Source organism: Micromys minutus (genome assembly GCF_963924665.1).
Source record: "Micromys minutus genome assembly, chromosome: 9".
Classification (NCBI taxonomy): Eukaryota; Metazoa; Chordata; class Mammalia; order Rodentia; family Muridae; genus Micromys; species Micromys minutus.
Genome location: NC_137978.1, coordinates 45097474 through 45125040, shown reverse-complemented (window position 1 = coordinate 45125040; position 27567 = coordinate 45097474). Strand labels below are relative to the sequence as shown.

General features: G+C 53.5%; 1 protein-coding gene across 1 annotated transcript in view; it reads right to left on the bottom strand.

Annotated features, from left to right (window-relative positions):
* The window catches only part of SDC3 (syndecan 3), a 32717-nt gene extending 8701 nt beyond the window's left edge, over positions 1–24016 (bottom strand). The window contains exon 1 of the mRNA XM_080920750.1: positions 23812–24016. Coding sequence (XP_080776876.1) covers positions 23812–23943 — 132 coding nt within the window. The 5' untranslated portion in view covers positions 23944–24016. The remainder of the gene's footprint in view (positions 1–23811) is intronic.
* Between the last annotated feature and the right edge of the window lie 3551 nt (positions 24017–27567).

Below are 27567 nucleotides of genomic sequence, written 5' to 3'. Positions count from 1 at the left end.
TCCCTTACCTGCCAACTGCCACTAGGGACCACCAGCTGCCAACCCCCCAGCCCCAGCCAAGAGAACCCCTGTGCAGGAGAATGGGCTCAGAGCATGCAGTGCTGAGTTTGAAACCAAGACAAGTCGCTTGCACACTAGACAGGTTGTTCATTCTGTTTGTACGTTTGATAAACAAACAAACAAAAGGCTCCCTCACTATCTCGAGATTACCCTGGTACATTGCAGATTCAACACAGGTCCAGCGTCACCTCTGCGTAAACAGTGCCCACAGACAGCATCCCATCGGGGCCTCAAGGTAAGTGACTTTAGGCGGCGGCAACTACCAGCCCAACTCACAGATGAGGAAACTGAGGCTCCAGTGTCCAGAGGGCTAGCAGTGAAATGTTGGGATCCAAATAACGCCAAAAACTGGCAAAGGCAGAGAGCTAGTTCTATAAGACAGATATGGGTGCTGGGGAGGCTGAGGATCCAGGAGAGAAATACCAAGATAAGGAGGGAAGGGAGAGGAGGAGTGCCCATGCTGAGCCAGCCCAGGCTCTTCCTGGGCCTACCCCATATAGTATATGAACGCCCAGCATCAGCACAAGCCCCATAGCACTTCTGTTTCCATTGCTTCTCCAAGCGTCTAGCTCCCCAGGCCTAAGAACCCTTCCCGGTCAGAACCTGGGAAGCCTGGAGCTGATGTTTTAGGCTCTAACTGTAGCCCTCCTGAGAAGCCCACAGTTGGAGGCAGCACTAAGAACTCCAGAGGCTGGAATGTAGATTCCCAAAGACTGCTAAATGACCGTGACTTGCTGCCTGACTTACCCTGACTGCGATCCCCAGCCCCAGAGCTTTGAGGGGGAGCTCCCGATATTAGGATTTGAAGCCTGGGGCGTTTATGTCTTACAACCAAAACCCAAAGAGAAAGGCACCCTGGGGAGGGAAACTTAATACACCCTGGGGTTGGTCAATGTAACCACCTCTCTTGGGCTGGCCTTGCTTATCCTACAGGTTTACCCAGCACCCTCCACAGCCCCTGGTCTCTCCCCCTGCCACATTCTTCCCAAGTCACCTCCAGTGTGACTTCTTTCGGAAGGCATCCAGTGTTCCCAAGCTCATGAGCCTGAAGCTCATGAACAGTTTGCTTTGAAGTACAAATGTTAAGGGGCTATTCCCATTCACCATCTATTGATGAGATGTCCCATGATGGTGGCTACCCTGTCTAGCAAGGCTCCTGTCACTGAGGAAGCTTAGGATGGCAGATTTGGAGTTAAGACCTGGAATGGCTAGAGGTGTGAGTACAAAGTTGCCAGGCTGGTCACAGAGGTCCCAGTGCCTGGCCAGTGGACAGGTTTCTTGGGTAGTGCCTAGGCATCTGCCTCAGCTGGCAGTGGGAGCCATGGAAGGTGTGTGAGCAGGGGAGGAACTAGATTGGTGCAGCACTAGATTTACACCCAGCATCTCACACCCCTGTCACTAACAGACCCTTCTAGAATTTGTGCAGAGCCAAAGAGAGGCTCTTAGTCCTGGCTTCCTGCCCCCAGCCCCCAGCACCTGTTCCAGAGCCCCAGCCAAGGCAGCCAGGGCAGGGAGCCAGGAGATACCCCTCATACACACACACACACACACACACACACACACACACACACACACACACGTCTGGAAGTAATGAATTAATCAGTATTTACTTTATACCAGTGAGTCACGGGATGGAACAATTAGTGTAATTGCCCCCGTGACTAATCATTGGGTCTTCCTCCTTTGCAGACATCCCAGGAGCTCAGAGCAAGCCCATCATCCCCCAGCATCTCCCATCTCTGCCCAGCCCACACTTCCTAGGTCCTGGGCTGCAAGAGTTACGTCTAGAATCCTATGGGACCTTTGAGCACCTGCCCCTCTTGTTGTCCAGCCAGTAACCTGATGTCACACAGCATGATGGGGGCTAAACAGGGATCTATCTTTCTTTCCTTTGAAGTAGGCTAGGAAGGAATGTCCTACTTGATCTGTCATTCTACAGACCCAAAATAAGAGTAAACATGGGAGCCAAAATGGGGGCTTCTCAAGGCTCCTCAGTGGCTAAAAGGGGCTTGCATAAACCCAGAGACAGCTCCAAAGTTACAGGGACGCTGCAATGGACACAGCCAGAGACACAGACATGCACCAACACACACTCGCCCAGAGACAGCCATTGAAGGCAGCAGACAGGCATGCCTTTGGGGGCGTGTGAGAGAACTGGGGTGGGGGGTGTTCCATGCAGCTCTGAACTCAGAAAGGAGCATATAGCCTCTCATGAACCCATCAGCCTCCATTCAGGTAGCACTCACCTAGATACTATTCATCCTGGCTCGGTAGCCATTGACATGACAACAGTTGCCATGGCAACCATATTCTCCATGCTAAGGACCAGAAGCTGCAGCTCCCCACAGAGCTGGAGAGTGTGGGAGAGGGAAATGGGGAAGGATCAGAGGACAGGATGGATGGAGAGGGGGAAGGCCAGAGCAAGCAGGGCTGGGGAGAAGGGGAGGTGAGAACATTTTGGGGGGTGGGAAATCTCACATCTCAATTTAGTCTCACTCATCAGAGGCTGCTGGGAAGAGGCAACCTTAGGAGGCATGATTTCCCCCACCATGCCTCCACCAGACATCATTCCTCCAGAATGAGATGCTTGGACAGGCCAGGGGTGTAGCCCATAGCCCAGTCACCCTAAGGCAGGGGGCAAAAACAGCATCTCACCCCTGAATGGCATCTGCATTTGCCTGACTTCACACTTGATGAACACAACTGTCTTTGTCACTCCCTTAAAGAATAGAGTTCTAGTGCTCTGGACCCTGCTGGCCTCTCTGTCTGACCCTCCCTGAGGCTCTCCACTAAAGCAGTCTAAAACCCCTGTGACTGAGCAGCCTTCGGACACTCATGCCCCAGCAAGTGACTGAGAGGAGATACAGGCTAATATGCACACACACAGACTACACAACCCCAGCACACCCCTGTGACACACACATTCCCCATACACACACACACACACACACACACACACACACACACACTCAAGTATACACATACATAAACACACATGTATACAAACCCCAGCACACACACACAACACACACACACACACTCAAGTATACACATACATAAACACACATGTATACAAACCCCAGCACACACACACAACACACATACACAACACACACATACACACACACACACACCAATGGACACACACCCTTCAGCAGACACACACACATACATATATGAACATACATACCCATACATACACTTTTTCGCGCGCACACACACACACACACACACACACACACACACACACACACTCACACTCCCCAATGGACACAGTTAAAAGCGGCATTGACAGACATGCCCAGTAGAGCTCGTCAGTGGCGTGTGCCAGTTCAGTCTCGTCCAAGCTGTGCACATACCTTAGGGATGAATGAATGAATGAATGAATGACTCACCCCTGTAAGTGCTCCACACAAACCTCAGCAGACTCAGGACCACATGTGCCAAGGCTCACCACCATGGACCGATGGGTCTACCATGTGTAAGTACATGTTCCCTAGGCCACGTGGCACACTTGTTCCATTGCCTACTCCATTCAAACACACACATCACGACTTGAATCAGGTCCCTTCACAGTCACATGTCCCAGCATCACCCCCTGGTCTAGCACACACCATGAGAGGAAAAAATACCCCTGATGTGTTTTCTCCCATGGCCAACTCAAGTCAAACAGCCAGTAGGACATCTTTCTTCCTGCCATTGGGGACCTGAAGAGCAGGTCGTCATCGACATCATCGTCATCATCCGTCCCTGGGTGAGAGGATTGTTATCTTCAGTCTATAGAGCCAGACAACAAGGCCGGCAAACAGCCAAGGCATGAGCACCACCTTATCCCAAGTCCTCTCAGAGTGCTCCAGGCCACCCAACCCCATGTTCAGCCAGGGTTTGTACACGTGTGGCCAGCCCCGTTTGCCCAGAAGTGTTTGCCCAGTCTGACACCCACCCCAGCACTGTGCTTGCAGCCCCACCTGCTCACGAAGCTTGGCCTCAGCGACTGAATTTGCTTCGCAGACATACCTTCCCCCCACATTACATGGGCCCCTGACTCCTGGAGTAGGTCCCTGCAGACTCACAGAAATGCAACACCCCAGAAACAGCACAAACCCATGTGCTCATGATCGGCTACAATGTTCCGCCCCTCCTTATCCCATTCATCTGCAACCTAACCACAGCCTCAGCCCTCAAAGACACCCAGACCCCTGTCCAGGCATGTGGGGTCCTGGCCCTATGGTAAGCAAGCTCCCTTATCCAGCCACCTGTCCATCCACAGGCCTCTCTCCCCAGTGTCATGGCAACAGTGGGAGTTGCTGGGCTTCCCAGTGCCTGGGCAGAAGGCTTCCTCCTGCAGGCCACCCCATCTCCCCAGATTCCCTGCCCCAGACCAAGCTAGATGAGGCCTCAAATCAGACATGTCCCCAGAGCCCACAGCAGCCACTGACCGCTAGCTCTGAGACACATCCCTTACTCAGAACCCTTTCAAAGTCACTGACAAAGTCCCAAGGGACCCTCTCCACCTCCTTGCCCTTCGAGAGAGACAGGGTAGTGCAGAGTCTGGTCCCTCAGTTCCTCATCTGCGAAACCAGATGGTAAGAGCGGGAATCTTGAGCTGCTGGGAGGAGTAGCCAGGGCTGTGCAAAGCAGAGACGGGGAGGGGGTGCAAGTAGGGTGAGTAGCGATTGATTACCAGTTATGTTAATCTCTCCACAGTTACAGAAGTGAAGCCACTTGTGAAGGAGACAGATACAGAGTAGACCGTTGATGCCCAGAGAGGTTGAATAACATTACCAAAGCCACACAGAGGACTAAAGAGAGGCTGGAAGATGAAGGACAGGGTGAGTAAGGTGCAGAAGCATTCAGACACATAAATTAGGTCAGCCGCCCGGGGCCAGGAGCCCAGCACCCCGCTAATCAGGCTGCCAAAGCTAGAACAAAATCAAGTGTAATTAATTCTGCCCCAGCTTCCTTCCCCCAATTAGCCAGATTAGGGCTCCACTGTCCTGGTGACCAGAGACAATGAGAGCTGGGCCGAGAGCCCAGCATTAGGCTCAGAAAGTCTTGGGTTCAAGTCAAGCTCTATTTATTTGCTGGGTGTCTCTGGGCAAGTTATATAACCTCTCTGAGCCTATATTTGGCTAAATAGTGACAATAATAATTTATGCCCCATAGAGCTGTTGTGAGAACCCAGCAAGGCTGTACGTAAGGCGTGAGGGCTGCCAGCCGGACTGTTGGTCCTGGCTCGTCTTTGGCTGATGCTCCCACAGCGTGCATTCCCACATCGGAGCTCAATTTTAAGTCTAAACTAGGCCTGAGAAATCAGTGTGTTAGAGTCCCTCTCCCAACAGATGCAGAGATGGACAGGAGGGGAGGGGAGCAGTCCAGGTTAGCCCCAGGGTCCCTGTGGGCTCCTTCCCAGAAGGCCCTCAGCCCTGTGAAAACTCAGTGCCTCTCATGCTCAGCAGCTCCACCTGGGAGACTCAGAGACTCTCCGCAGGAATGTGGGTTGTGGCCAGGCTCTGGGCAGAAGGATGGCCAGGGTGACAATGACAGTATGGATAACCTCAGTCCTACCCCTTCCCAGTCTTACTCCCCAGCTTCCCCTCCACCCCACCCCATCCCCACAGAGCAGCACTGAGTTCAGAAAATGCACCCCCACTACCCTTCCCCATCCCATCCCCTTCTGCGCCCCCAGCTCCCACCCAACCCCCAAAACCCACCTATCCCCCAACCCCACTCCCCACCCCTCACCCCCACCTAGCACATCCCAGCCAGCCAACTTCTCTGCAAAGGAAATCAAGATGGCGGCTGCACCCCTCCCCTTCTGTGTGCCGAGGGGTATGGGGGTTGGGCGGGGGTGTCAGCAAAACCTCCCTCTATCACCTTCCCCAGCTTGCTGGTGCCCCCCAAATCTCTACCCGTATAGTGGTACCGATATCAACCGTGAACACCAGCAGTGCACAGGTCATGTGAGCTCCTCCCCACTGGCAAATAGGACTCTTCCTCCTCCTCCCTCTCAGTAAAGTGTAAGAGAAACCTCAGGCTATGAAGCCCAGGTCCGGACTGTTAGGATTCTGTAAACGCCACCTCAGTTACCTGGCAACAGAAAGGTATGCTCCGCCCCACAGTTACCTGGCACTATAAAAGAGGCTGCTTGCCCCTCAGTCTCTTGCTCTTGCTCTCCCTTGTTCTCCTTTGTCCCTCCCCTCTCCATCCCCCCCCCCCACATGCCCATGGCCGGCCTCTGCTTCTCTACTCCTCTTCTCCTCTCCTCTCCTCTTCTCTTCTCTTCTCTTCTCTTCTCTTCTCTTCTCTTCTCTCTCTCTCTCTCTCTCTCTCTCTCTCTCTCTCTCTCTCTCTCTCTCTCTCTGCCCCTACGTCCCTCTTAACTCCCCTCCCCATGCCCTGAATAAACTCTATTCTATACTATACAGGGGGAAGGGATGCCTCAACATGGGTCCGCCAGAGGCATCCCCTTTGCCCCCATACCTCACCACACCCCCATAGAACATATCTCCCCTATTCTCTTTATCTTTTTCCTAACATTGGTGCCGAAACCCAGGACATACCTTTTCTTTATCTTTTTATAAACACATCAATGATTCCTCTAAGCTGAACCTTGCCAGCCTTCTTGAATTGGGGCCACAAGAGCAGGAGCCCCGGGGCAGTGCTCTGAATAAGAAGGGAAACTGGACCCTTTCCCAACAATAGGAGACTGCTAAATAAGTTAGTGCACATGGAATAGTATGCAACCGTCAGTAAACTCATTTTCTCACATCGTGCTGCCTAATAAGGTCCCTAAAAGGCCTCAATGCGTCCCAGAAGATTTTTTTTAAAGTTGTTTTGAAAGAATATTCCAGAATAAGGGAAAAGTTGTCCACTGACTTCCAGGGGAGGGACAACTGGACTGCTAAAGTAGCTGCCGGGTACTTCTGTCCCTCAGTGCCTGAATGGCCCTGGCCGGACCCCAACTCTGTCGGTCTGCCCTTCCCAAAACAAAGGCGGTATGACCTCTCCGGGGCATCATAATGGAGGCTGGGCCTAGGACTGTTGGCAGTTAATACCCTCACCATCAAGTTCCAAAGGAAGACTATTAAAAATACATGGAGTCGAGCCAGCCTAACAGAGCCTGCTACAGAAGTGACAACCCCATGTTAACATCTCGGAGCGGCCAGCCGGCTATCTGGGCCAGTCTGTGGTTTCCCAACACTTGGCACAGGCTTTAAACGTTGTCCATTCTTGAGCCTGTGCATGCTTCCTATGAAGCCCCGCCCCCGGTGGCTAATGACCTCCTCAGCCCTCCTCCTTTGTGGACACCCCCCCAAAAAAGCAGTTGGGCCTGGTGGGCCTGGCTGCCCCCTCCTCCACTCTAGCCGACACCCTCATCATGATAGTCCTACAAACAGGCACCCACCAGCTACCGGTCCAGGCAGGCATGAGGTACAGGCAGCGGCTCCACGGCACACATTCTGTGTCTAGTGTTGGGATGAAAATGGCCAGCACTGGTAAACTAGGGAAGTCCTCAGCCCAGGCGGAGGCAACTCCCACTCTCCCGCCACCTGCTCTTGCAGATCACCCTAAGACCACCCTGACACAGGGCTGATTCCCGGCCCTGAGTCTTGCAAAGGAGAAACACCCATGGGGCCTTGACTCCTCCACCCTCTGCCTAGTCATCCTCCTACGTGATACCCCAGCTCCTGTCCCCAGGCCTCAGTGGGCTTTGCTAGAGTGTTTGACCATGTTGGGTCCCAGGGGCTTCTCACTTACACATAAAGACACTAAGACTTCTGACTACCAGTGTGTCCCAACAGGACTTGAGCCCCTGGGCCTCCAAGAGTGCACACAGACCCAAGCTGTAGTATGAAGCATCCTCTGGGCATTTTTTAGGAGAACATCTGTGTCGTTCCATCCATCACTGTGAAGAACAGTTAATGCTCCCAACAAGGAGTGCTCACCATGGTCCCCTTCCCCAGTTCGTCGTCCCACAGAAGGAGAGCCGCTTCATTCAGGGCATGAATGCTCTGAGCATTGGAGGCCTCAGGAGCCACCATCCCATGTCCAGGTAGAAACTGATACATACAGAAGGATTTACATAAGACACTGAGGGAGGTCTGACTGGCAGAGCGCTCAGAGCCTGCCTAGGAACCAACACACGTGTCCCCAGCCACATTCATCCTGGTTCCTGGAAGCCACATAGATCATCCAAAAGGAACAGGGACTCAAGCTAGACCGAGTAGGGGCCAAATCCTAGCACGGGCTTTCTGCAGCTGTGCAACGCTAGGCAGAAAGCTGACCTCTCTGAACTGCAGTTTCTTTTGCTTTGTTTATGTATGCTTAATAACAACATCGACCTCAAAGGATCAGGGGAATCTGACACAGGGGAGCCAGGAAGAGCCTCCCTCCTCAGCGAGCTGTCCACCCGAGCCTCAGCCTTCCATCTGCAGACCCTGACACAGCTCAAACAGACCTTAGAAGCACAGGATCCTGAGCACAGCAGGTGGCCCATGGGCGATTCCTCCACTCTCTCCCCATACTCTCAAGTCCCAGGTCCCCAGACCGTCTGGCTCCTTCAGCAAGCTCTTGTCCATCATCACCCTGAGCTTTGTGCCTTGTCCACTGTGCCATGCCATAGGACACCCGAGCCAGGCAGGACCACTACGCTCAGAAGCCAGAGAACAGCCCACTTAGGAGGCTAGGAGAAGCAAACTCAGACCCCTCCTGTGGTACATCAAAACAGCAGGGCCACTTTCAAAGAGCAGTTCCTCAGAATGTGAAACAGGATGTCTATCTGACCCAGCAGTCCTGTTGTCTTTTATTTTTGAAACACAAAAAGAGCTCATAAAGGCACTTGCTGCCAAGGCTGAAGACCTGGGTTCGATCCCCGGAGCTCACATGGAAGAAGTCAAGAACAGACTCACACACATTGCCCTCTGACCGCCACATGCCCCAACATAAGCAAAAATAAATTAATTAATTAAATGCAATAAGAAACAGAAAAGCAGGGCTGTCCAGAAGATGCAAAAGCGATGACTGGATACACAGGGCCCCTGCTGTGTGTACACAAGTCACTAGGAACATCTCTGATACCAGATGAACAGTTACCATGTCACCGTGTCAGTGTTCATGGAACCCTTGCTCTTAGCGTGCATCACCCGCTGCGAGCGTACATAGAGCAGGAGCCATTCCCCATAGAAGAATATCACTCATCGGAGAAAGCTACAAAGATGGCGGACAATACCCAGCGAGTAAATCTCTCAAGTATTGTGCTAAGGGGCAAAATCAGGCCCTCGGGCCTCACACTGTGTGCCCCCCACCAAGGAAGTGTCCAGACTGCTGACAGCAAGCACTGGGCATGCTGGGAACACAGGGGACAATGACATTGGCACAGGTGCTCCTTTCAGAATGATTAAAAAAAAAAAGTTCAGAAGGTTGTGGTGGTGCACGCCTTTAATCCAGAACTTGGGAGGCAGAGGCAGGTGGATCTCTGTGAGTTCAGCACAGCCTGGTTTATGGAGTAAGTTCTAGAACAGCCAGGGCTGCACAGAGAAACCCTATCTTAAAACCCAAAACAAAACAGCTAATAAAAACATCCTGAAATAACCCAGCATGGTGGCACACATCTGTAGACTCCCCCGACTCCTGCGCTTTGGAAGTAGAAGCAGGAAGCTCAGGAGTTCAAGGTTATCCTTGGCTCACAGCAAGCCTGAGGCCAGCCTGGACTACTGGAAACCTGTTTTGTTTGTTTGTTTGAAGTCCTAAACTAGGTGATGGCTGTAGCTCTGAATTACAGCAGCCTCCACTCTCCTCCTGTGACCCCTGGAGAGTGTCCAGAACCTCAGGCAGACTGACCCAGAGTGACTATATGACTCCCACAATGCCCTGCAACCACAGGGGACCTAGTGGTCCTTCCATGTCTTATACCTGGCACCTTGTCTGCATCTCTGCTCCCGATGCTGGGCCTTCTAATAAGCATAGCAAAGGTCACCAGCCCTGCGACACACTGACAGCCCATCTGGTAACAGAGATGTTCCTAAGTGACTTGCATGCACACACAGCATGAGCCCCACCCACCCCCCCCCAACCCGTGCTTCCAGGCAGAACTGAGCGTGACAGCTCAGGATTTAACCACACCATTCAGAAAGACGCACAATTTGAACTTGATGAACTGCTTATTTCTGGAATTTTCCACTTAGTATTGTCACGCTGAGGTTGGTTGAGCATAGGGCGTAAAGCCACGGGTAAGGGAGACATCTGCACTTTCGGGCATGTTGAGTGTCCTCTCAACACAACTGTGTGATAAAGGCAGAAATGCGTACAATCGAGGCTCGGAGGAAGGGAGGAATTTGGGTTGCACGGCAGAGCCTAGACTCAAATTCAGAATCTCTAAATAACATGCCATGCATCCTTACCACATCTCAGTGCTCCCATTTTGGGTACCCAGTACCCAGGAGAAGCCCCATGGTGGCAGATGGACAAACCCCTGCTGTGGAGCCCTCAGGTAAGCGGGACCTAGCCAGGCCTCTCTGTGTCTGTAGGCCACCAACTCTCAAAGACTCACTGAATGGTATAGGTGCAGTTCACATCTAGATGCCCCCTCGGGAGCCCTGCTAGCTGCCCTAACAACAAGGTACAGAGCTAAAGGAGGTCCCAGGGGCTGGACACAAGTCTATTGGTCCCCTGCCTTGTGGCTGTCCAGTGTAGCCTCAAGGACAGACAGCCCTGTGAGCTCCAGGATCTGTCCCTCAGCCTTACCCACCTCCACTTGGCTCCCAGGCCGAACCTCTACCACGCCAGCAGCAGCTGCCAAGCCTCAGGCAGTTTCCGCTCTCTGCTCCCAGACGGAGGCCCCATCTGTCCTGAGGCCTGGCCCAGGCCCCAGCTGCCCGCCTTTGTCTGGCAGGTTCTCAGTGTCCCCTCAGTGACAGGGTGTAGGGAGCGTGGAAAGCCCCATGTGCTGTCTGCCCTCATCAGCATCCCAAGATGCTTGGGGATATATGTCCTGTTCTCCTCTTAACCCTTAGCACAGGCTCCGCACTGGGCTCAAAGTCCTGCCTTCAAGGACCTTGAGTGCTCTGGCCCTCCACCCACTCTGCGGCCCCAAAACAAAGCTACTCCATCCCCTCTACCAAGACTCCTCCCAGACCCTTCCCAGAGAAGGCTGGAAAAACTCCCATAACACCTGCTTGGCCCCCTTCCCTACAGGGAGCTGTGTGGGGCAAGGCCAACGCCAACATAGAAAGGAAAGAATGAATGGGGGTCGTGCAGGGGACTAATAAGAGAGTGCAGAAGGAATGGATAAATAAAAGAATAATTAAATGAGGGAAGGAATTGGTGAGGAAGGAGATGAGTGAGAGATGGAATGAATGAGGGGGATAAATGAATGAGAGAGGGAATGAATGAATGAATGAACAAGGGGACAAATGAATGAGTACCAGATGGTCTTACCCAGGATCCAGCTTGGAAGTGTTATAGTGACAGAGGGTCTGAGCTGAAAAGATGGCCACCAACCTGGATGTCAGCCAGAGGGCTGTTGCCAGGGCAGTCTTGCTCATAAGCCTGGGATAGGCTGGGGATGTCACCTCTGTGGCGGCTGAGACTCCTCCCACTACCAACACTCAGGCTACAGCTCAAGGTCACTACCTTAAGCCAGCCGCATGAGCCCTAATGCTTTTCTCAAAGGGACAGGGACCAAGCTGTTTACAGAGAGGATCTAGAGACACAGGTACAAGATGACCTGCCCACTTGACAAGCAAAGGCCCAAGTCACAGCCCTGTCACCTAAGCCACCTCTTTCCATCGTCCTCAATGCACACTGCTACCCATCCAGACCTGGGCAGATCTGAGGTGGGAAGAAACAGGCAAGGCTCGGCCTGCATAGTCTTAAGTTCTGGGTACGGTGGGGTGTTTCCTCCTTCATATGCCTCATAGCCCAGTAGCCCACCAAGGGACCATACTCAGCCAGCAGTCACGCACCATGACCGGCCTACTCAGTGCCAGCCCCTGTACCATTCTGCTAGTGACCAACAATGTCCTTAGTCACCTCCGGGGCCTCCATCTCAGATCTCCCCTCCACTCGGTCTCAATCTCGGCTATACACATGTTCGGGACCCAAAATAGGTTGTGTCCTGGCCAGGCTTCATGTTCCTGCCTCATCAGGATGCTCTAGTAGCAGAATCAGAGGGCTTCGGTGTTAAGTAAAAGATAAAGAGAGTGGGGGGAGGGGTTATGCTCCATGGAGGTGTGGCGAGGCATGGGGGCAAGGTGGATGCCTTTGAGGAACCATGTTGGGAATCCCTTCCCCCTGAGGGACCAGTCACATGATGGTATAGTACAGAATAGAATTTATTCAGGGGAAGAGGAGGGAAATTAAGGGGGTAGTAGAGGCAGAGAGAGAGAAAGAAGAGGAGAGAAGAGAAATAGAGAAACAGAGGCTGGCCATGAGCATGTGGCAGGGCTGGGGGGGGGGGGGGACAAGGGTAGAGCAAGAGCAAGAGAGCAAAAGGGAGAGAGAGGAGGGAGCAAGCAGCCCCTTTTATGGTGTCAGGTAACTGGGGTGGAGGTAACTGTGGCGTGGGGTTTACAGAACCCCAACATTCAGTGCTGAAGGTTCTGGGTCAGAGGTCACTGCAGACAGGTAGGTACTTAAGAGATGCGAAATGGCCCTTCTGGCCTCTCTCTAGTAGTTGTCCCTTTTTGGGAGGCACGCAGCTCTTGTCTTCACTCCCACCCTGTCAGCACCCAGTGTTGGGATTCTGTAAGCCCCACCCCTCAGTTACCTGGCAACAGCCAGGTATGCTCTGCCCCAGTTACCTGACATTATAAAAGGGGCTGCTTGCCCCCTCCTCTCTCTCTTGCTCTCTCTTGCTTCTCTTGCCCTCCTCTCTCTCTTTCACTCTCCCCCCACCCTTGCCCCACTTCCCCTTCCCTCCTCTCTCTCCACGTGTTCATGGCCGGCCTCTATTCCTCTACTTCTCTATTCCTCTCTTCTCTCTCTCTCTCTGCCTCTACCACCCCCTTAACTCCCCCATGACCCAAATAAACTCTATTCTGTACTATACCATCGTGTGGCTGGTCCCCAGAGGCATCTCCCTTGCCCCCAAGCCTCGCCGCACCTCCATGGGCCATATCCCCCGCCCCCATCCTTTTCCTAACATTGGTGCCGAAACCCAGAACATCATCTTTTAACAACACCCAGAATTTATGAGTGGCATATAGAACCAGTTCTCCGAGGGGCCCAAGAGTAGCTTTTTGGCAGATGAGAATGAAGTGCCTCTGGGGGTTGGGCAGGAGACAGAGCTCCCAGTGTCTCCTCTGCCCTTGCCTTAATCTCCCTAAGGAGGCCAGATGACCAGCTGCCCCTGGCCAGAGCTCTGGACCCTGGGATTAAGACCTGGATTAGGGACAGGCCTGTTCCTGTGAGCACAGCTCCAGTGCTGTGTCTGCAAGGCACATACATGCGTCCAGAGCGCTCCTGGAAGCACCTAGGTACATAGTGTGTGTTTGTGGGAGGGGCTCAACTGTAGGTGTGGTTGCTATGAGTCTGAGCCTGTTGCTATGAGCACAGGGGATCCCTGCCACCTGTGTAGGAGACCATGTCCATTCATCTCTGTCTTCACATGTGTGTATGCACTGGTCCATGTACACATCTATGTGCACATGTATGAGTGCATGTGGAAGCCTGAAGTTGATGTCAGGTGTCTCTTCCTGCTCCAGCTTTCATGGTTGAAGTAGAGCCTCTGCAGAACCCAGAACTCAGTTTCTGGAAGCATGGTTTAGACGACTTGTCCCAGGGACCCCTTGTGTCAGCCTCTACCTCCAAAGTGCATGTGTGGGGAGGGTGGCTGGGTGATGGGGAGTGGGCTGTGGGGGTTGACACATGGGTCACTATGCTCATCTAGCTATTTCCTGGATTCTAGGTCATGACATCTGACAGCAAGACCTTCAAGTGCCTGGCCTTTGTGTGCACATCTGACCCTCACAATATTGCCACAGCATTTCCCAATTTCTTCCACCAATGTCCATGTGCAGCCACTGGGTTGGGGGTGAGCCTTAGCAGCGGGGTGGGGGGAATGTGAGAGGCAATGTCTGCTACTCCAGGCTCCTGACCATCAGCTTAGGCTCCTGGCAATAGCCCTATACACCTGCATGCAGAAGACCTAGTCACTTACCATAGTGTAAGCTCGGACTAAAACATGATGTCCGTAACTGTACCTGAGAAAGGGTCACCTAGGGACCATCACCGTCTCCCTGCCAGGTCTAAAACTATTTCCCCACTTCATGTGAAAGCAAAATAAAACAAGCTTCCCAGCTTCCTTGGGTACAGGACCCTGACCAGCAAGACCACTGTCTACTGTCCTCAAAGCAGCTTTGGCCTCAAATTCCTTGGGGCTTGTTAAAGGGAGACATGAGCTCTTGATCAGGAGGTGAGGATTTCCAAAGGGATGTCTATCCCAGCTCTAACCAGATCCTGTCCCTCCAAGGAACAAGACATCAAGTCCCCACTGACTAACAGCCAGGGATGGGAGAGGTCCCAGTCAGCGGGGGTCGGGGGGGGGGGACAGTCTCAGGGAATCAAAATAGGAGAAAAAGAAAACTAGGAAGGAAGTGGGGGGAGCAAAGGTGGAGGAGGGGGAAGGATGGCTGAAGGAGACACCTCCAGGTAATTCAGCCCCCAGTGCCAACTTTCAAGTAGTCAAAGCACTACTACTACTACACACACACACACTCACACACACACACACACACACACACACACACACACACACCTCCATGGCTACATCTTCCCCAGCTGCAGCCTGCTTCCCTCTTCTCCCCAGCTTGGGGTGTGTGGGGGGGTCGTCATGCAGGGGAGGGCCAGGGAGGAAAGACAAGGTGTTAGAGTGAGAAGAACCAGAAATAAATCAAAATGAGGATGTGTGAAAATGGGGGAAAGAAACAATACAGCAATGTCAGACCGGGGAAAATGAAATGTAGACGTGTGAGTTGGGCTGGGAGATGATGTCATGGGGAGGGGAAAGTAGCAGCTGCAACAGTGTATCCAAGACAGGGCTCCCCAGAGGGGAGGTAACAATGTAACCCTGTGGGGAGCCAGACAAGAAGAAGTGATAAAGTAGGACCTGGGCTTGGCAAAGAATCTTAAGATTGGAAAAGAGCAGGCCCTGTGAATCTAGAAGAGGTAAGCAGGAGGGCTCTGTGTTTGGCAGCTAGGAAGAAGGCCCGTCTGAGCTGGGCTTTGGAGCATAAGTAGAAGTTCGCTGGAGGGGTTAAGAGATGATATACATAGGTGTGAAAAAAATCACACAAAGGGCTGCTCAAGGGGCCTTGGTTGGGGTAGTGTGGCAGGGCAGAGGAACTAGTCTGAAGCCTTGCACTGAAGAACAATGAGAATAGGTGTGGTGTAGATGCCGAGGGACACAAGAGCAACTGGGAGCAGCCAGGCTTCTAGAGACAAACAGTGGAACCACACCTGCACTCTGGGCAAAAAATGGAGACAGGTGAAAGACAGAACCTGGTGTAGGGAGTGGGACCCACCCTGGGACTCTAGAAGGTTCTTAATCTCAGTTTAGTAATCAACTTGCTGTTACTTTGTGTCCTCAGCCACCAGCAGTCCCCTCCCCTGCAGGCCTGAGTTAGCTTCCACAGGAACGACAGAGAACCGTCCTTATCACTGCAGTCAAGGAGGCCCAGGTTGAGTCAGCACCCAGCAGTCACACAAGTTCACGGCTCTGGCAAGACCTTGGCCTTTACTTCAGTCTTGATGCAGCACCGGATCCCACACCTTCTCTGCTGCTGGCAGTTTGTGTAATAGATAGGACCCTAGCAGCACACTGCATGGGTTCGAATCCTAACTCAGCTCTACTACCTCTGTGACTTTGCTCAAAGTATTTCATCTCTCTGTGTTTCTATCATATCTAAGAAATGAAAATAATACCTGTGTCTGTCTGAGTGTGATATTTGATACACTGGGTTTGGTATCACCTACACACACACACACACACACACACACACACACAGCCCACAACCTCTGCCTTAGAGCAAAACATAAAGGTCTCAGTTCATCACAGCTCACAAGGTGGTGGAGGGTGGAGTCTTCTGCATTGGGGTATGGGGTGGGTTGGGTGGGGCCAAATATTTTACCCCAGAATATGCTGAGGCACAAAGCTAGAAACCTGGAAGTGGCCGGTCAGTAAGACCACACCTTTAGCAACAGGATAGGAAGAGAAAAAGCCTCCCTCCCAAAGAGAGGCATGCTCAACTTCCACACAAGGCGCTCCCTCCTCCTCTGGCTGGCAGTCCGTAGACCATGGCCCTTCCTGCTTCTGAGCCTTTGACCACTCTGACCCTCAGTCATTCTCTGAGAGCTGGCCTCCCTTCAGCCTCTAGAATCAAACCAACACCTCACTTCTTTGACTCCTTCCTTCTCCATTACTGGAGCTTCATACGGTCTACAGCCAAACATGGGTGGGGGTGGGGGAGACACATGAAGCTCAGACAGGGGCTGTGGGCCCTGGTGGGTTTCAGCAGGACAAGGACCCTGGGACAGACTCCCCACCCAGCGCTCTTCCCATCCCTGGGTGGCCTGAATGTGAGGTGGCACTCAGTGTGACTAAAAAGGAAAGGAACTTCCACCCAGGCCCAAGAGGAACCATAAGCAGAACATGGGAAGGGTGTGGGACACTCGAGGTCAGACCATCGTCAGCTGTGAGGACTGGCAGGCCCAGAACACCCACACTCAATGGCCCCATTTCACAGAAAGTTCCAGTTCCCTTTCCCTGGATGGGCTGCTGGAGGAATCACCTCTGAGTCCTAGCAATCTTAGAGGAAGTTGATACTAAAAATAAAACCTGCTACCCTTGTAACTAGTGACTGGGAGCCAGCTTTGCCTCTCAAAGCCTAATGGATCAGGAGCCCACCAGTCCCTGCTCCACAGAAGAGGAGACCCTTCCTGTGGCTGGGCCAGACTCGCCCTGAGAGGCTGAAGCGGGAATCCAGGCCCATCTCCATAAACTTCACAGCCTCCTGTAGCCATCCACAGCCACGCAGATGGGCTGTTCAGACTAATACTACAACCCCCCCCACACACCGGACAGGCCCCCCCCCGCATACAGTAGGCGCCTAATAAAGATTGCTGCACCATCTGAGCAGTCTGTCATCGGGATCTAGGATGTGGCCGAGCCCTCACCACTGTGTGCTTACTTGGTGGCCCAGTGCCCCCAAGAATGCAAGCACCCAGAAGAATGCAGAGCAACTGTGTTCACCTTGGCAGACAGCTTGCTGCCCAGATAGGGTAGAATAGGGGGACGTAAAGTCCCTTAGGCTGTGCTGAGGACCCAGCGGTAGGTACCTCATGCCTGGAACCCTGTATGTTCTGACCACTGTCCCTGCAACTGTCCTCCCTGCCGCCAGCCTCCACCCCTCCGAAGACAGGATGTGGGTGGGATGCAGATACAAGCTCTACACCCCAGCTGAGGCGGTGACAACAGTCAGGAGAAAAGGATAGATGGACACCCACACCTGCCACACCCTGGTGACGTGGGCCAGTCATGGGCTCCACCAGGTATTCAGAGCAGAGGCCAATAGCTCTCCCTACCCCCCAGGATTCCTCAGCAGTACCCCAGGCCTGAAACCGGAGGGAGGGAGATGCTGAAGAACCATCATGGCTTCCTCCTCCCTCTGCCCATTCTCGTGCCGGCCACGGCCACTGACGATCGAACTGGCAATCAGCCAGCTGCAATTAGACTCCCAGATGTCACTGGTGCCGCTTCTACATGACTGTTCCAGCCTGGCTAGGAGCTGAGGTGAGGATGGTGGGGGGTGGGGGTGGGGTCTGCCGGGCAAGGAGAGGGTGCAGGATACTCCAGCGCTGTTTGGGCACAGTCCACCCACTCTCGAAGGTGCGACACAACATCAGCCACTTTAGGCAGAGCTTGAGAGTAGGACTGGAGCAGCTGAACACAGACTCCACGTCCTCTTGGCACGTGCGAGCAAGAGACAAATGATAACCAGTTTCCTAAAGAGGCTGGAAAGCTCAATGAGCCAGCCACCAATGACAGCAGAATGTACCACCATGTTTGGGCAAGACCCAGGCCATCCACTGAGAGCGACTGGCTGAGGATGACCAGCTCTACAGGACCCTCCCACTTCAAGGTTCCGAAACATTAGCCAGACCTGGGGGATCAACAGGCAAGCGCTCTGGGTTATAAGACCGTGGGTGTGTGGGCCGTGGCTGCTCAGATTCCACACACACCACCCTGCACAGGGATTTACACACAGACAACCCGATCTTCCGAGAGTCCCAAGGCCGTGGGGTCTGAGCAGTAGATAGGTCTACCTACCTGCCTCCAGTCTGCACTGCAGGGAACAGAATTCCCAGAAACTCATCAGCCTAGAGCCTAGAAAGTACTTCGCCTAATCTGGCCTAAATCCAGCCAGCTGCAACTGGGAGTCGCAACTCAAGTTCTCCGACTGAGGGCCCGGAGCTCTGCCTCAGGACGATCAGATCTGGCTTCCACACTCTGTAGGGAAATTCTGGCCCTGCTTCCAGACAGCAGGTCCTTAATAAGACCAAGAGGGCAAGGAGAAAGAAAAAAAAAAAAAGCAAAAGCCTGGGCAGTTAAAAGCAAGAAGCTAATCTAACATTTGCAGGAGTAGTCACTCCCTGTTTACTCCATATCCTAACTCCCAAGGGCCCCTGCCATCATCCCTCTGCCCCCAAACAGGCTTAGAGAGGTTGGACAGATGAGCCTAGATCACACAGCAAGAAACTAGAAACAGCAGGGTTTCAACCCTCACCATTTGTTGCAGAGGCCTCTGCTCTTCTGCTTCAAGTTCACCTTCAGATTCAGTGCACCCCCCCCCCAAAAAAAAAAAAAGAACAGACGCAGCACCAAGGTCTGGGTGGGAAGACAAGTTCCGACTTCAGCAGTGGGAATTACGAGAATACTTCCTCCCACTATGACAGGCCAGCAAGATGTCTCCAGCCTGCTACCCTCAGCCTCCAGGTGGGAAAGATGCTAGAGCATCTGTGAGGGTCCCTCACTCTCCCACAGCTAGGACCCCCAGCCATGGCTGCTCAGACTCCCCTCTGTAATCACCTTCTTCCTGTTTGATACTCAGACCAGGCCTGATCTGTAAGAGTGGGGGAGGGGAACAGCCATCCCTCTGGCTAGGGGCCTGCTCTGGAGTGAGGGGCCAGAAGTGAAGGCTGCCCAGCCTCCCGGAATCTTGGAAGGCTAGGAGCCAAGGCAAATGGGGGAGGGGGACGGTCAATAAGGCTAATGTTCCCAGGACATTTTGTGGAACAGAGATCTGAACGGGCCAGGTGATCACCAGCCCAGCCCTTGCTCTGGTTGGTGTGGGAGTCAGGAGGGGTGATGGAAATAAAGGGCCAGCCCCCAGGCAGTGTCCCACTTGGTCATCCTGCCCCCAGACACAAAATTACAGTGCTGCACAAAGCTGGGCTGAAGCCCAGAGCCACAACCTCATGGTCATGGCCAGACTTGGTGGTGACAGCATCACCACAGGCCCGCCCTAAGCAGCCCCCTGGCGCCTCCCAGTCCGCTACCAGTACCCTGAATAGAGAGGGTCCCCGCCCACCTCCAAAACTGATCCCTCCACAGAGGAGCAGTCCCTGGCCCAGCTGCATTTTCTGTGTTTCTGTGCTCAGTTCCCGCTGCCCAGAGTGGCCTCAGGTGCCCCCAGAAGCTCAAGGTCTGTCAAGAAAGTCCTGTGACTCCCTTCATCCTGTCTTGGACCTTGTGAGTCACTCTGTCTCTGCTGCCAGGACAGAGAGAAAGTGAGGGTCAGAGATCTGGTGCTCAGAACGAAAGGCTGAGGCAAAGATCTGGGCTCCTAATGGTTTTCTAGGGATAGAGGGTGGAGTAGGAGATGCAAAGGCAGGTCTGGTCACCCGTGTAGAGGCAGACATGGCTCTCGCCTCATACCAGGGCTACAGATCTTTAGCCCCTTATCATTGGAGATTTTAAATGCTTCCAGCCCTGTGCTCATATGACCCAACACAAGGCCCTTAAGCTCTACACATCTTTTGGGAGTACGGGACGGGAGGGGGGTGTCTCTGTGAAACCCTGGCTGTCCTGGAACCAGGCTGGCCTCCAACTCAAAAGATTCACCTGCCTTTGCCTCCTGGGTACTGGAATTAAAGGCATGGGCCACCATACTGCCCTGGCTTTGTACACTTCTCTTACAAAGTTCCCCCAGCCTGTCCCCAAGAACATGGAGAGTGACCCCTTTGCAGGTGACAGGAATTGGTAGAGGAAGCAGCCTAGGAAAGCCTCCTTTCCCTTTAGCTGCTTGTTGTAACCCCAAGACAACAGCGTAATGAAACAGGAGCAGGGATGGCCTCTAATGAGATTGGGCGTCTGCTGATAGTAGCCAAGGGGAGACAGCGTGAAGCTTGCTCATCATCCCAACAATCAGGTCGAGACAGGAAAAATAATACACAAGTTCAAGGGCTAGCCTGAGCTGCATGAGACTTGGTCTCAAAAATTATTTTTATAAGTAGGGTGGTGGTGGTGGTGGCACACGCCTTTAATCCCAGCACTTGGGAAACCGAGGCAGGCAGATCTTTGAGTTTGAGACTAGCCTGGTCTTAAAGAGTGAGTTCCAGGATAGCCAGGGCTACACAGAGAAACCCTGTCTTGAAAAGAAATTAATAAACGCATAACTTGGGGGGTAAGGAGACCCCAGAGAGGTGATGTAAAGTACATAAGTTTACAGAGTATGAAGGCAAAGACTAAGAAATGATACCCAGGGCAGGAGCCAACCTGGCCCCAGCTTCAAACAGCTAACTTCTGGCTCTGTGACTCTGAGCAAGTCACTAAGTGGCTCATCTCCTCATCTGTTAAATGGGGATTCTGGTTATTTCTGTCCTACACACTGCACTCAGCCACATAGAATGCTGGGGGCAAGGTGTCAGGACTGTCCAGTGCTCAGCCTGGAACTGTGGCACCTACCTGGAGACCTCCTCAGCCAGTCCGGAGCTGGCCCAGAGAACTCTTAAGTTGGGAAAGGTGGGGTGGGGGCAGTTTCCAAGAGCCTTCCTCCTCCCGAAAGAAGCAGGTGGTCCCTCCCACGCAGCCCAACCACAGCTAGGCGGCTTTAGGAAGCTGATTCCACTCCCAGAGAGCAGGAGGCTTCAGGTCCAACCCAACAGCCCTGAAAATCCAACCCTGTTTCTCTAGGTGATGGATGAGGGAGACTGAATCCCTTTGCTTACTATCGTGCCCAGCCTGGAACAGTCCCCAGCTTTTCCTTTCCACAGTGAGGTCGCCAGTCTAGAAGGGCAAAAGGAAAGGGCTCCTGGATACCAGGAGCAAGCAAGCCTCACCGGCCACCAAGCACCTCACCTTTCCAAACACACATAAAACTCTGACAAAGAACAGGGCACGGTGACTCCTGTCCATAATGCCAACACTTGGGAAGTAGGAGGCTAGGGAGTTCAAGATCATCCTTGCCTATGTAGCAAGTTTGAGGCTAGCCTGAGCTACATGAGACCCTGCCCCCACCCCTACCAAAAAGGAATCTACATGGGCTGAGAGTTACAGCTATGCTTTCCATCTCTGTTCCATCTTCTAGAGAGGACAGGACAGTTAAAGTCGCTTCCACAAAGTCACACAGCCACAAATCAGTTGAATAACCAACCACCCCCTGACAGCAGGCTGAATGGCATCTGGGTCTTTAAAGGACATTCTCCAAAGGCTATCATTTCTAGTGTCCCCACATTCCATGCCTCTCTGAGAGTCACTTGCCCACAGCAGCTGAGGTGGCCTGAGGTCCCCAGAGACCTAAACAGTCAGTCTCTCTCAGGACCGAAACCTCAAATCTGTAGGTCAGATCACACCCCCAACTTGCCGGCCACAGCCTGGATCAAACCAGCCTTCTCCTCCCTAGAGTCCCAGGCCCCTGATCCGTGCCCTCCCCGGCGGGCAACAAGACCCAGGGTCATCCCGTTTCTCCCCTACGGAGCGAATCACTGTCAGTCCCTGGCTGTCAAAGGTGGGCACCACAGTCCATTCCTGGGACTATCAGCTGAGCATCTGGTTTAGCCTCAGCCCTTTCTGGGAGCACCACCCTTTAACCCTTAGCTTCCCAGGCCAGGCAGGTAACAGGGCAGATCCCTTCCTCTCCAGCCCCAGTCCCTCCCTGGGAGGACAACGTGATCACAGAGAGAGCACCTCTTGAGACCTATCCCTACCAGTCTCTCCTCTTGCTCAGCCAGGCCCACCACCTGGGCATGTCACTCAGCATTGGTCAGAACCACACCAGCCCCACGTTGCCGGCACACCTGCCAGGTTGAAGCCCTACTATGTGCTGGGTCCTCAAAATCTCCCTGGATCCCTTTCCTACTGGTAGAATGTGTGTCATTAGCCTTTTCCTTCATAGGGACAGTAGCTCCGGTGGAGCCATTTGTCCTGAGCCCTTTGTACTCACACCAAAATACCCTCAAAGGTGACTCTGTGTCCACCTTCCTCCAGTAAGGGTACCCTTAGTCTGTCTTTGCAGAGGGGAAAGCTGGGGCTCAGAGAAGTGGAAAGGCTGGCTCAAGACCTCACCGTGAATGGGTGGTGGTCCTCACTGGACTTTGAAACCAGGTCTTTGATGTCAAGGGTAATTTTCTACACTGCTGCTGAAAAGCAGTTCCCACTGCTGGTGTGGGCGGTGCTGCCTTTCTCTCAGGAACCTCTCCCCTCACCTCTATCAGAAAAAAAAAAAAGAAGAAGAAGAAGAAGAAGAAGAAGAAAGAAAGAAAGAAAAGAAAAAAGAAAGAAAGAAAAGAAAAAAAGACAAGGCATGCATGAATGCTGCGGTCCCCTCCCCAAAGCTAACAGTCCTCAGGCCAGCTCAGGGTCTTGCCTGTCTGCCTCCCTACAACCTGGCCACCATGCTTAGGAGAGAAGGGGCGTGCCGGCTAGCCTGGGCTCTGGTCATCTGAGTGGGTAGGGACAGCCATTGCTCCTGGAGTCAGCCACCGGGGTAGAACCCAGGAATCCCCAGCTCGGCCTGCATTTGGACACCTGTCAACTCAGAACTCACTTGGGAGCTGGGTTCCTCAGAGCGGGGACCTGGCTGGTCTACCTGCAGGACCCTCTTCCTCCTGTTCTGCTAGTGAAACCAGAACCAAGTTCAATCCCATAGCTACTTGGGTTTCTCAAAGGGACAGCCAGGGGTCACCTGGTACCCACCCACCTCTGCCGGCATGCACACCCATGTCTTCTGGGGTGGGAGCTGAGCCAGGCCCACCATCGTCACACACCTGCACACACATGCGTGTGCTTTCACATACTTCCATGGGTCAAAGCACACACCCCCTCACGGAGCAGTCACGCAGCCAAGGCCATGGTGACACACAGCGTGCACAATGGGTCACCCTAGTGTGGAGCGGGATGCAGATGCCATCCACCCCATATGAACAGAGCCAGCCTTTCCCGTTCCCACACCCACAGGTGCCCATGCACCCTTCTTAGAAAGAGACACACACCGGGTCACCCTTATTCACCCCCGCGGGTCACCTTCATCGACCCATCCCCTCCTCCTCAGGAGTCCCCAAGGCCCTGCAGGCGGCTTGGGTTGGAGTGGGGGTGGGGAGAAGGCGATCCCAGTGGATACCGGACGCACACGCTTCCCGGAGAGGAGGGGACCCCGTGAGACCGGGACACACCCAGCGCGGCGTGCGCGACGAGGGGACACGCGAAAACACGCGGGGTACCCGCTGGGGACCCTCCTGGGGCCCATCACTCACCCCCGCGGCGCGGCCAGCCAGCAGCAGCAGCAGCAGCGGTGGCAGCAACAGCCCGCGGGCCCCGGGCGCATGGGTGGCGGTGTCCACGCGCTGCCCCTGTGCGGTCCCGCGGCGCGGCGGCCCGGGCTTCATGGCGGCCTTTGTTCGCGGCGCGGGCTGCGCGGGACCTGCGCTCGGCTCCTCGGCCGCCGGCTCCGCCTCGCTCGTTCGTTCGCTCGCTCGCGGCTCCGCGCCCACAGCGGCCGCGCCCGCAGGAAGCGTCGCCGCCGCTGCCGCTGCCGCCGCCGCCACCGCCGCCCCCCGCGCGGGCGGGGCGAGCAGGAAGGCGGGGCCGCGGCGACAGCGGCACGCGACACCGCCCCCGGCCTCAGTTTCCCCCCCGGCGCCGGAGAGGGGGGACGAGGGGCGTTGACGTTTGTCCCCCTAACTGTGGATCCGCGGAGCACGCCGTGTGCGAGCCGCCCTTTCAGACAGCACCCCGGGTCTCTCCGCCCCCAAGCAGGGTGGTGTCAGAGGACCCCGGGTTAGGGTCCCCCTGGTCCTCCTGAGCCTCTCCTTGGCCTGTCTGTCTGAGAGACACTGGCTACAGCCCCTAGCACCGTGAGCGCGGGAAGCAGGGGCTTGGGTCAGCTACAGGCACGCGTGGGGAGCACCAGCACGCGTGGGGAGCACCAGCACGCTTCTCGCTCCACACGTTGGTGAAGTCACCAGTTTCCCATTCACAGGGGCTCTCAGTTGCACCAAAGGGCCTGGGGGTGGGGGGAGAGAAGGCTGGTAAGAGTAGGCGTTGGTTAGTTGGCACGTGAGCTGAGCAGGACACCCTCGATGTCCCTGCAATCAGCACTATCCATTTGATGGCCACGCGTCCTTGGAAAGAAACCCAGAGCATGAAGCTCAGCACCATATAAGGCAGAGCGTGAGATGGGTTCCCCAGAGGGGGTGAGAGCCTGGGGCATCACAGGTATGCCAGGCCGGCCTAGCAGACCTCATGAGGAAAGGGAGGGGCCGTCCACTCTGGTTTACAGACGGCTGAGAAAGAGCCAAGCCTGAGCAGTAGATGCCTGAAATCCCAGCGGTCGGCACTGAGGAACCTGAGGCAGAGGGATCTCAAAGCCTGGGCTACATACTAAGTCTCCATCTTTACAAAGATAAGAAGGGAGGGAGAGCTGGAGAGAGATGCAGCATCTTACTAAAGGATGTAAGTTCAGTTCCCAGTACCCACCTCAGGGAAGTCACAACTACCTGTAACCCCAGCTTCAGAGGATCCAAAACCTTTAGCCTCCAAGGACACCTGCACCGTGTGCACAGGTGCGGCCCTCGTGCCTGCAGGTGCACACGTACACGTGCAAAATAAAAATAAATCTTTTTAAAATAATAAAAAAAATAAATGTCGATACGTTTTTGTTCTTGTTTTTTAGAAGATGGGCTTTCGGGCTGACCTTGAACTTTCGATGTAGCCGAGTATGACCTTGAACGTCTGATCCTCCTACCTCCGTCATATCTGATGCTTGCAGTGCTAAGAACCGAACCCAGGGCTTTGTGCAGAGGGGCATGTGCTCCACCAATTGAGTTACACCCCCAGGCCCTCAAAAATAGTCTTTTACATCAATCCCATTCAGCATATTTTGGCATTTGAAGCTAGAGAAACAGCACAGGAAAAGATTGACCTGCCAAGGAATCGGGAGCTGGTCTTATCACTAGCATAGTCGGGAGCTGGAGCACTCTAGCTCTGGGTTAAGCAAGTGCTTGGGGGTTCAAATCCTGGCTCTGACAATCATGAGCTGTGGTACTTGTTCGTGCAACATCACCTCCCTGAGCCTATTCCCCAGTGCATGATGGGAATGATGACCATACAGACTTCACTTATTCATTCAACAAACATATTGAATGTCTTGTGTGTACCAGGGGCAGGCTGGGAAGTTTTTTTTTGTTTTTGTTTTTGTTTTTTTGTTTTGTTTTGTTTTGTTTTGTTGCAAGCTCTTCCTTTTCGTGTACTAGTAGTTCAGCCAGTGTGGGACTCGGATATGGGCATGACACCACCTCCCAGAGTGGTGAGCAGCCCTAGAGTGATTCTGAGGTGCTTCCAAAGGTTTAGTGGGGATTAAGGATGAGACCCAAGGAGTGGCTTGTCAACGTGGTGCAAAGAAAACCTCGGGACAGCTGGATTTGACTGACGGACAAAGGACTGAGCTGTCTGTATTGGGAGGTAAGCAAGGCTCAGAGTGTTGCTCAAAGGAGCCTACCAAGTTGCTGGGGAGCATGGTCCAGCCTTGCCTTCTGGATTCCACAATCTCGGAGATCCCAGCAGGAAACCTTGGGGGAATCTTTGGCTAGGAGCGCCACCTGCTGCCTGCTACAGGCATACTCACAGACAGAGCGGCGATGGGAGTCTCTCTGGGAATCAGGTGCACATTTAGTCCCTGGGCATTCGATACATCATAGGTCATCCTGCCTATACCGCCATGTGTGTCCTTACCACACCCCCAGAACATGAATGTCTCCTTCCCTGTGCTATCCACATCCAAACAGACTCCAGAAACTGCCTTCATCCAGCTGCAGGTCACCTGGCAAAGACTTCCTGACTCCTGAGGCATAAGTGGTCCTGACCACATCCACCCCACCTTCAACAGTCCTTCTTTCCTGGAACTGGGGAAATCCAGCTTTTCAATGGATACTAACTGCAGGACTCTAGCCAGGCCGCCTGTCCCCCATCCTTCTCTCTGACAGGATGCGTCCCTGTTTTTTCAGAGCTGGAGAAGAAATGGGCAGTTGTCAAGTTGACACACACTGGAGTCACAAGGAACCAGAGTTGAGAAAATGCCTCAATCAGCTTAGCCCATAAACAGGTGTGTGGGTGGGGATTTCTAGATTAATGATTGAAATGTGGAAGAGCCCGGTCCACTGTGGGTGGTGTGATCCCTTTGCAGGTGTATAAGAAAGGAGGCTGGGGGTAGAGAGATGGTTCAGTGATTAAGAGCCCTGGCTGCTCTTCTAGGAGACCTGGGTTCAATTCCCAGCAACCATAAGGCAACTCACAACTGCCTGTAATTCCAGTTCCTCCTTGAGCACAAGTGTTGGGCACAAACAGGCAAGCAGGCAAGACACTCTTACACATAAACATAAATAAATATTTAATCCAGGTGGTGGTGACATGACTTTAATTCCAGCCACTCAGGAGGGAGGCAAACAGACCCACCTGGTCTATAGAGTGAGTTAAGGACAGGTAAGGCTACACAGAGAAACTCTGTCTGAAAAAAAAATAAGAAAGAAATAAGAAAAAAGGGAAGGAAGGAGAAAAGAAAGGGAGGGAGGGAGAAAGGGAAAGAGAGAGGGAGAAAAGGAGGGGAGGAGGGAATAAAGAGGGATGGAAGGAAGGAGAAAGGGAAGGAAGTAGAGAGGGAAGAAAGGAGGGAAGGAAGAAGAGAGAGGAGGGAGGGAAAAGAAGTAGGCTGAGCAAGCCCTGGGGAACAAGTTAGTAAGCATACTTTCTTTGCTTCGGTTCCTGCCTCCAGGTTCCTGCCTTGTGCTCCTGCCTTTTGCTCCTGTCCCCTCCCATTTCCCTCAGTGACTGAGAGTGACCAGAGGGCTGTAAGACGAAGTTAACCCTTTCCTCTCTGAGTTCCTCTTGATCATTTTATCTACAGCAGTAGAAAGCAAATCAGGACAAGAGTTCAGCACCCTACCAACCCCCCCATGCCCCATCATCATCTTACTGCCGAAGCCCAGCCAGTGAGAACCAAGCCCTTGGCCTCTGCT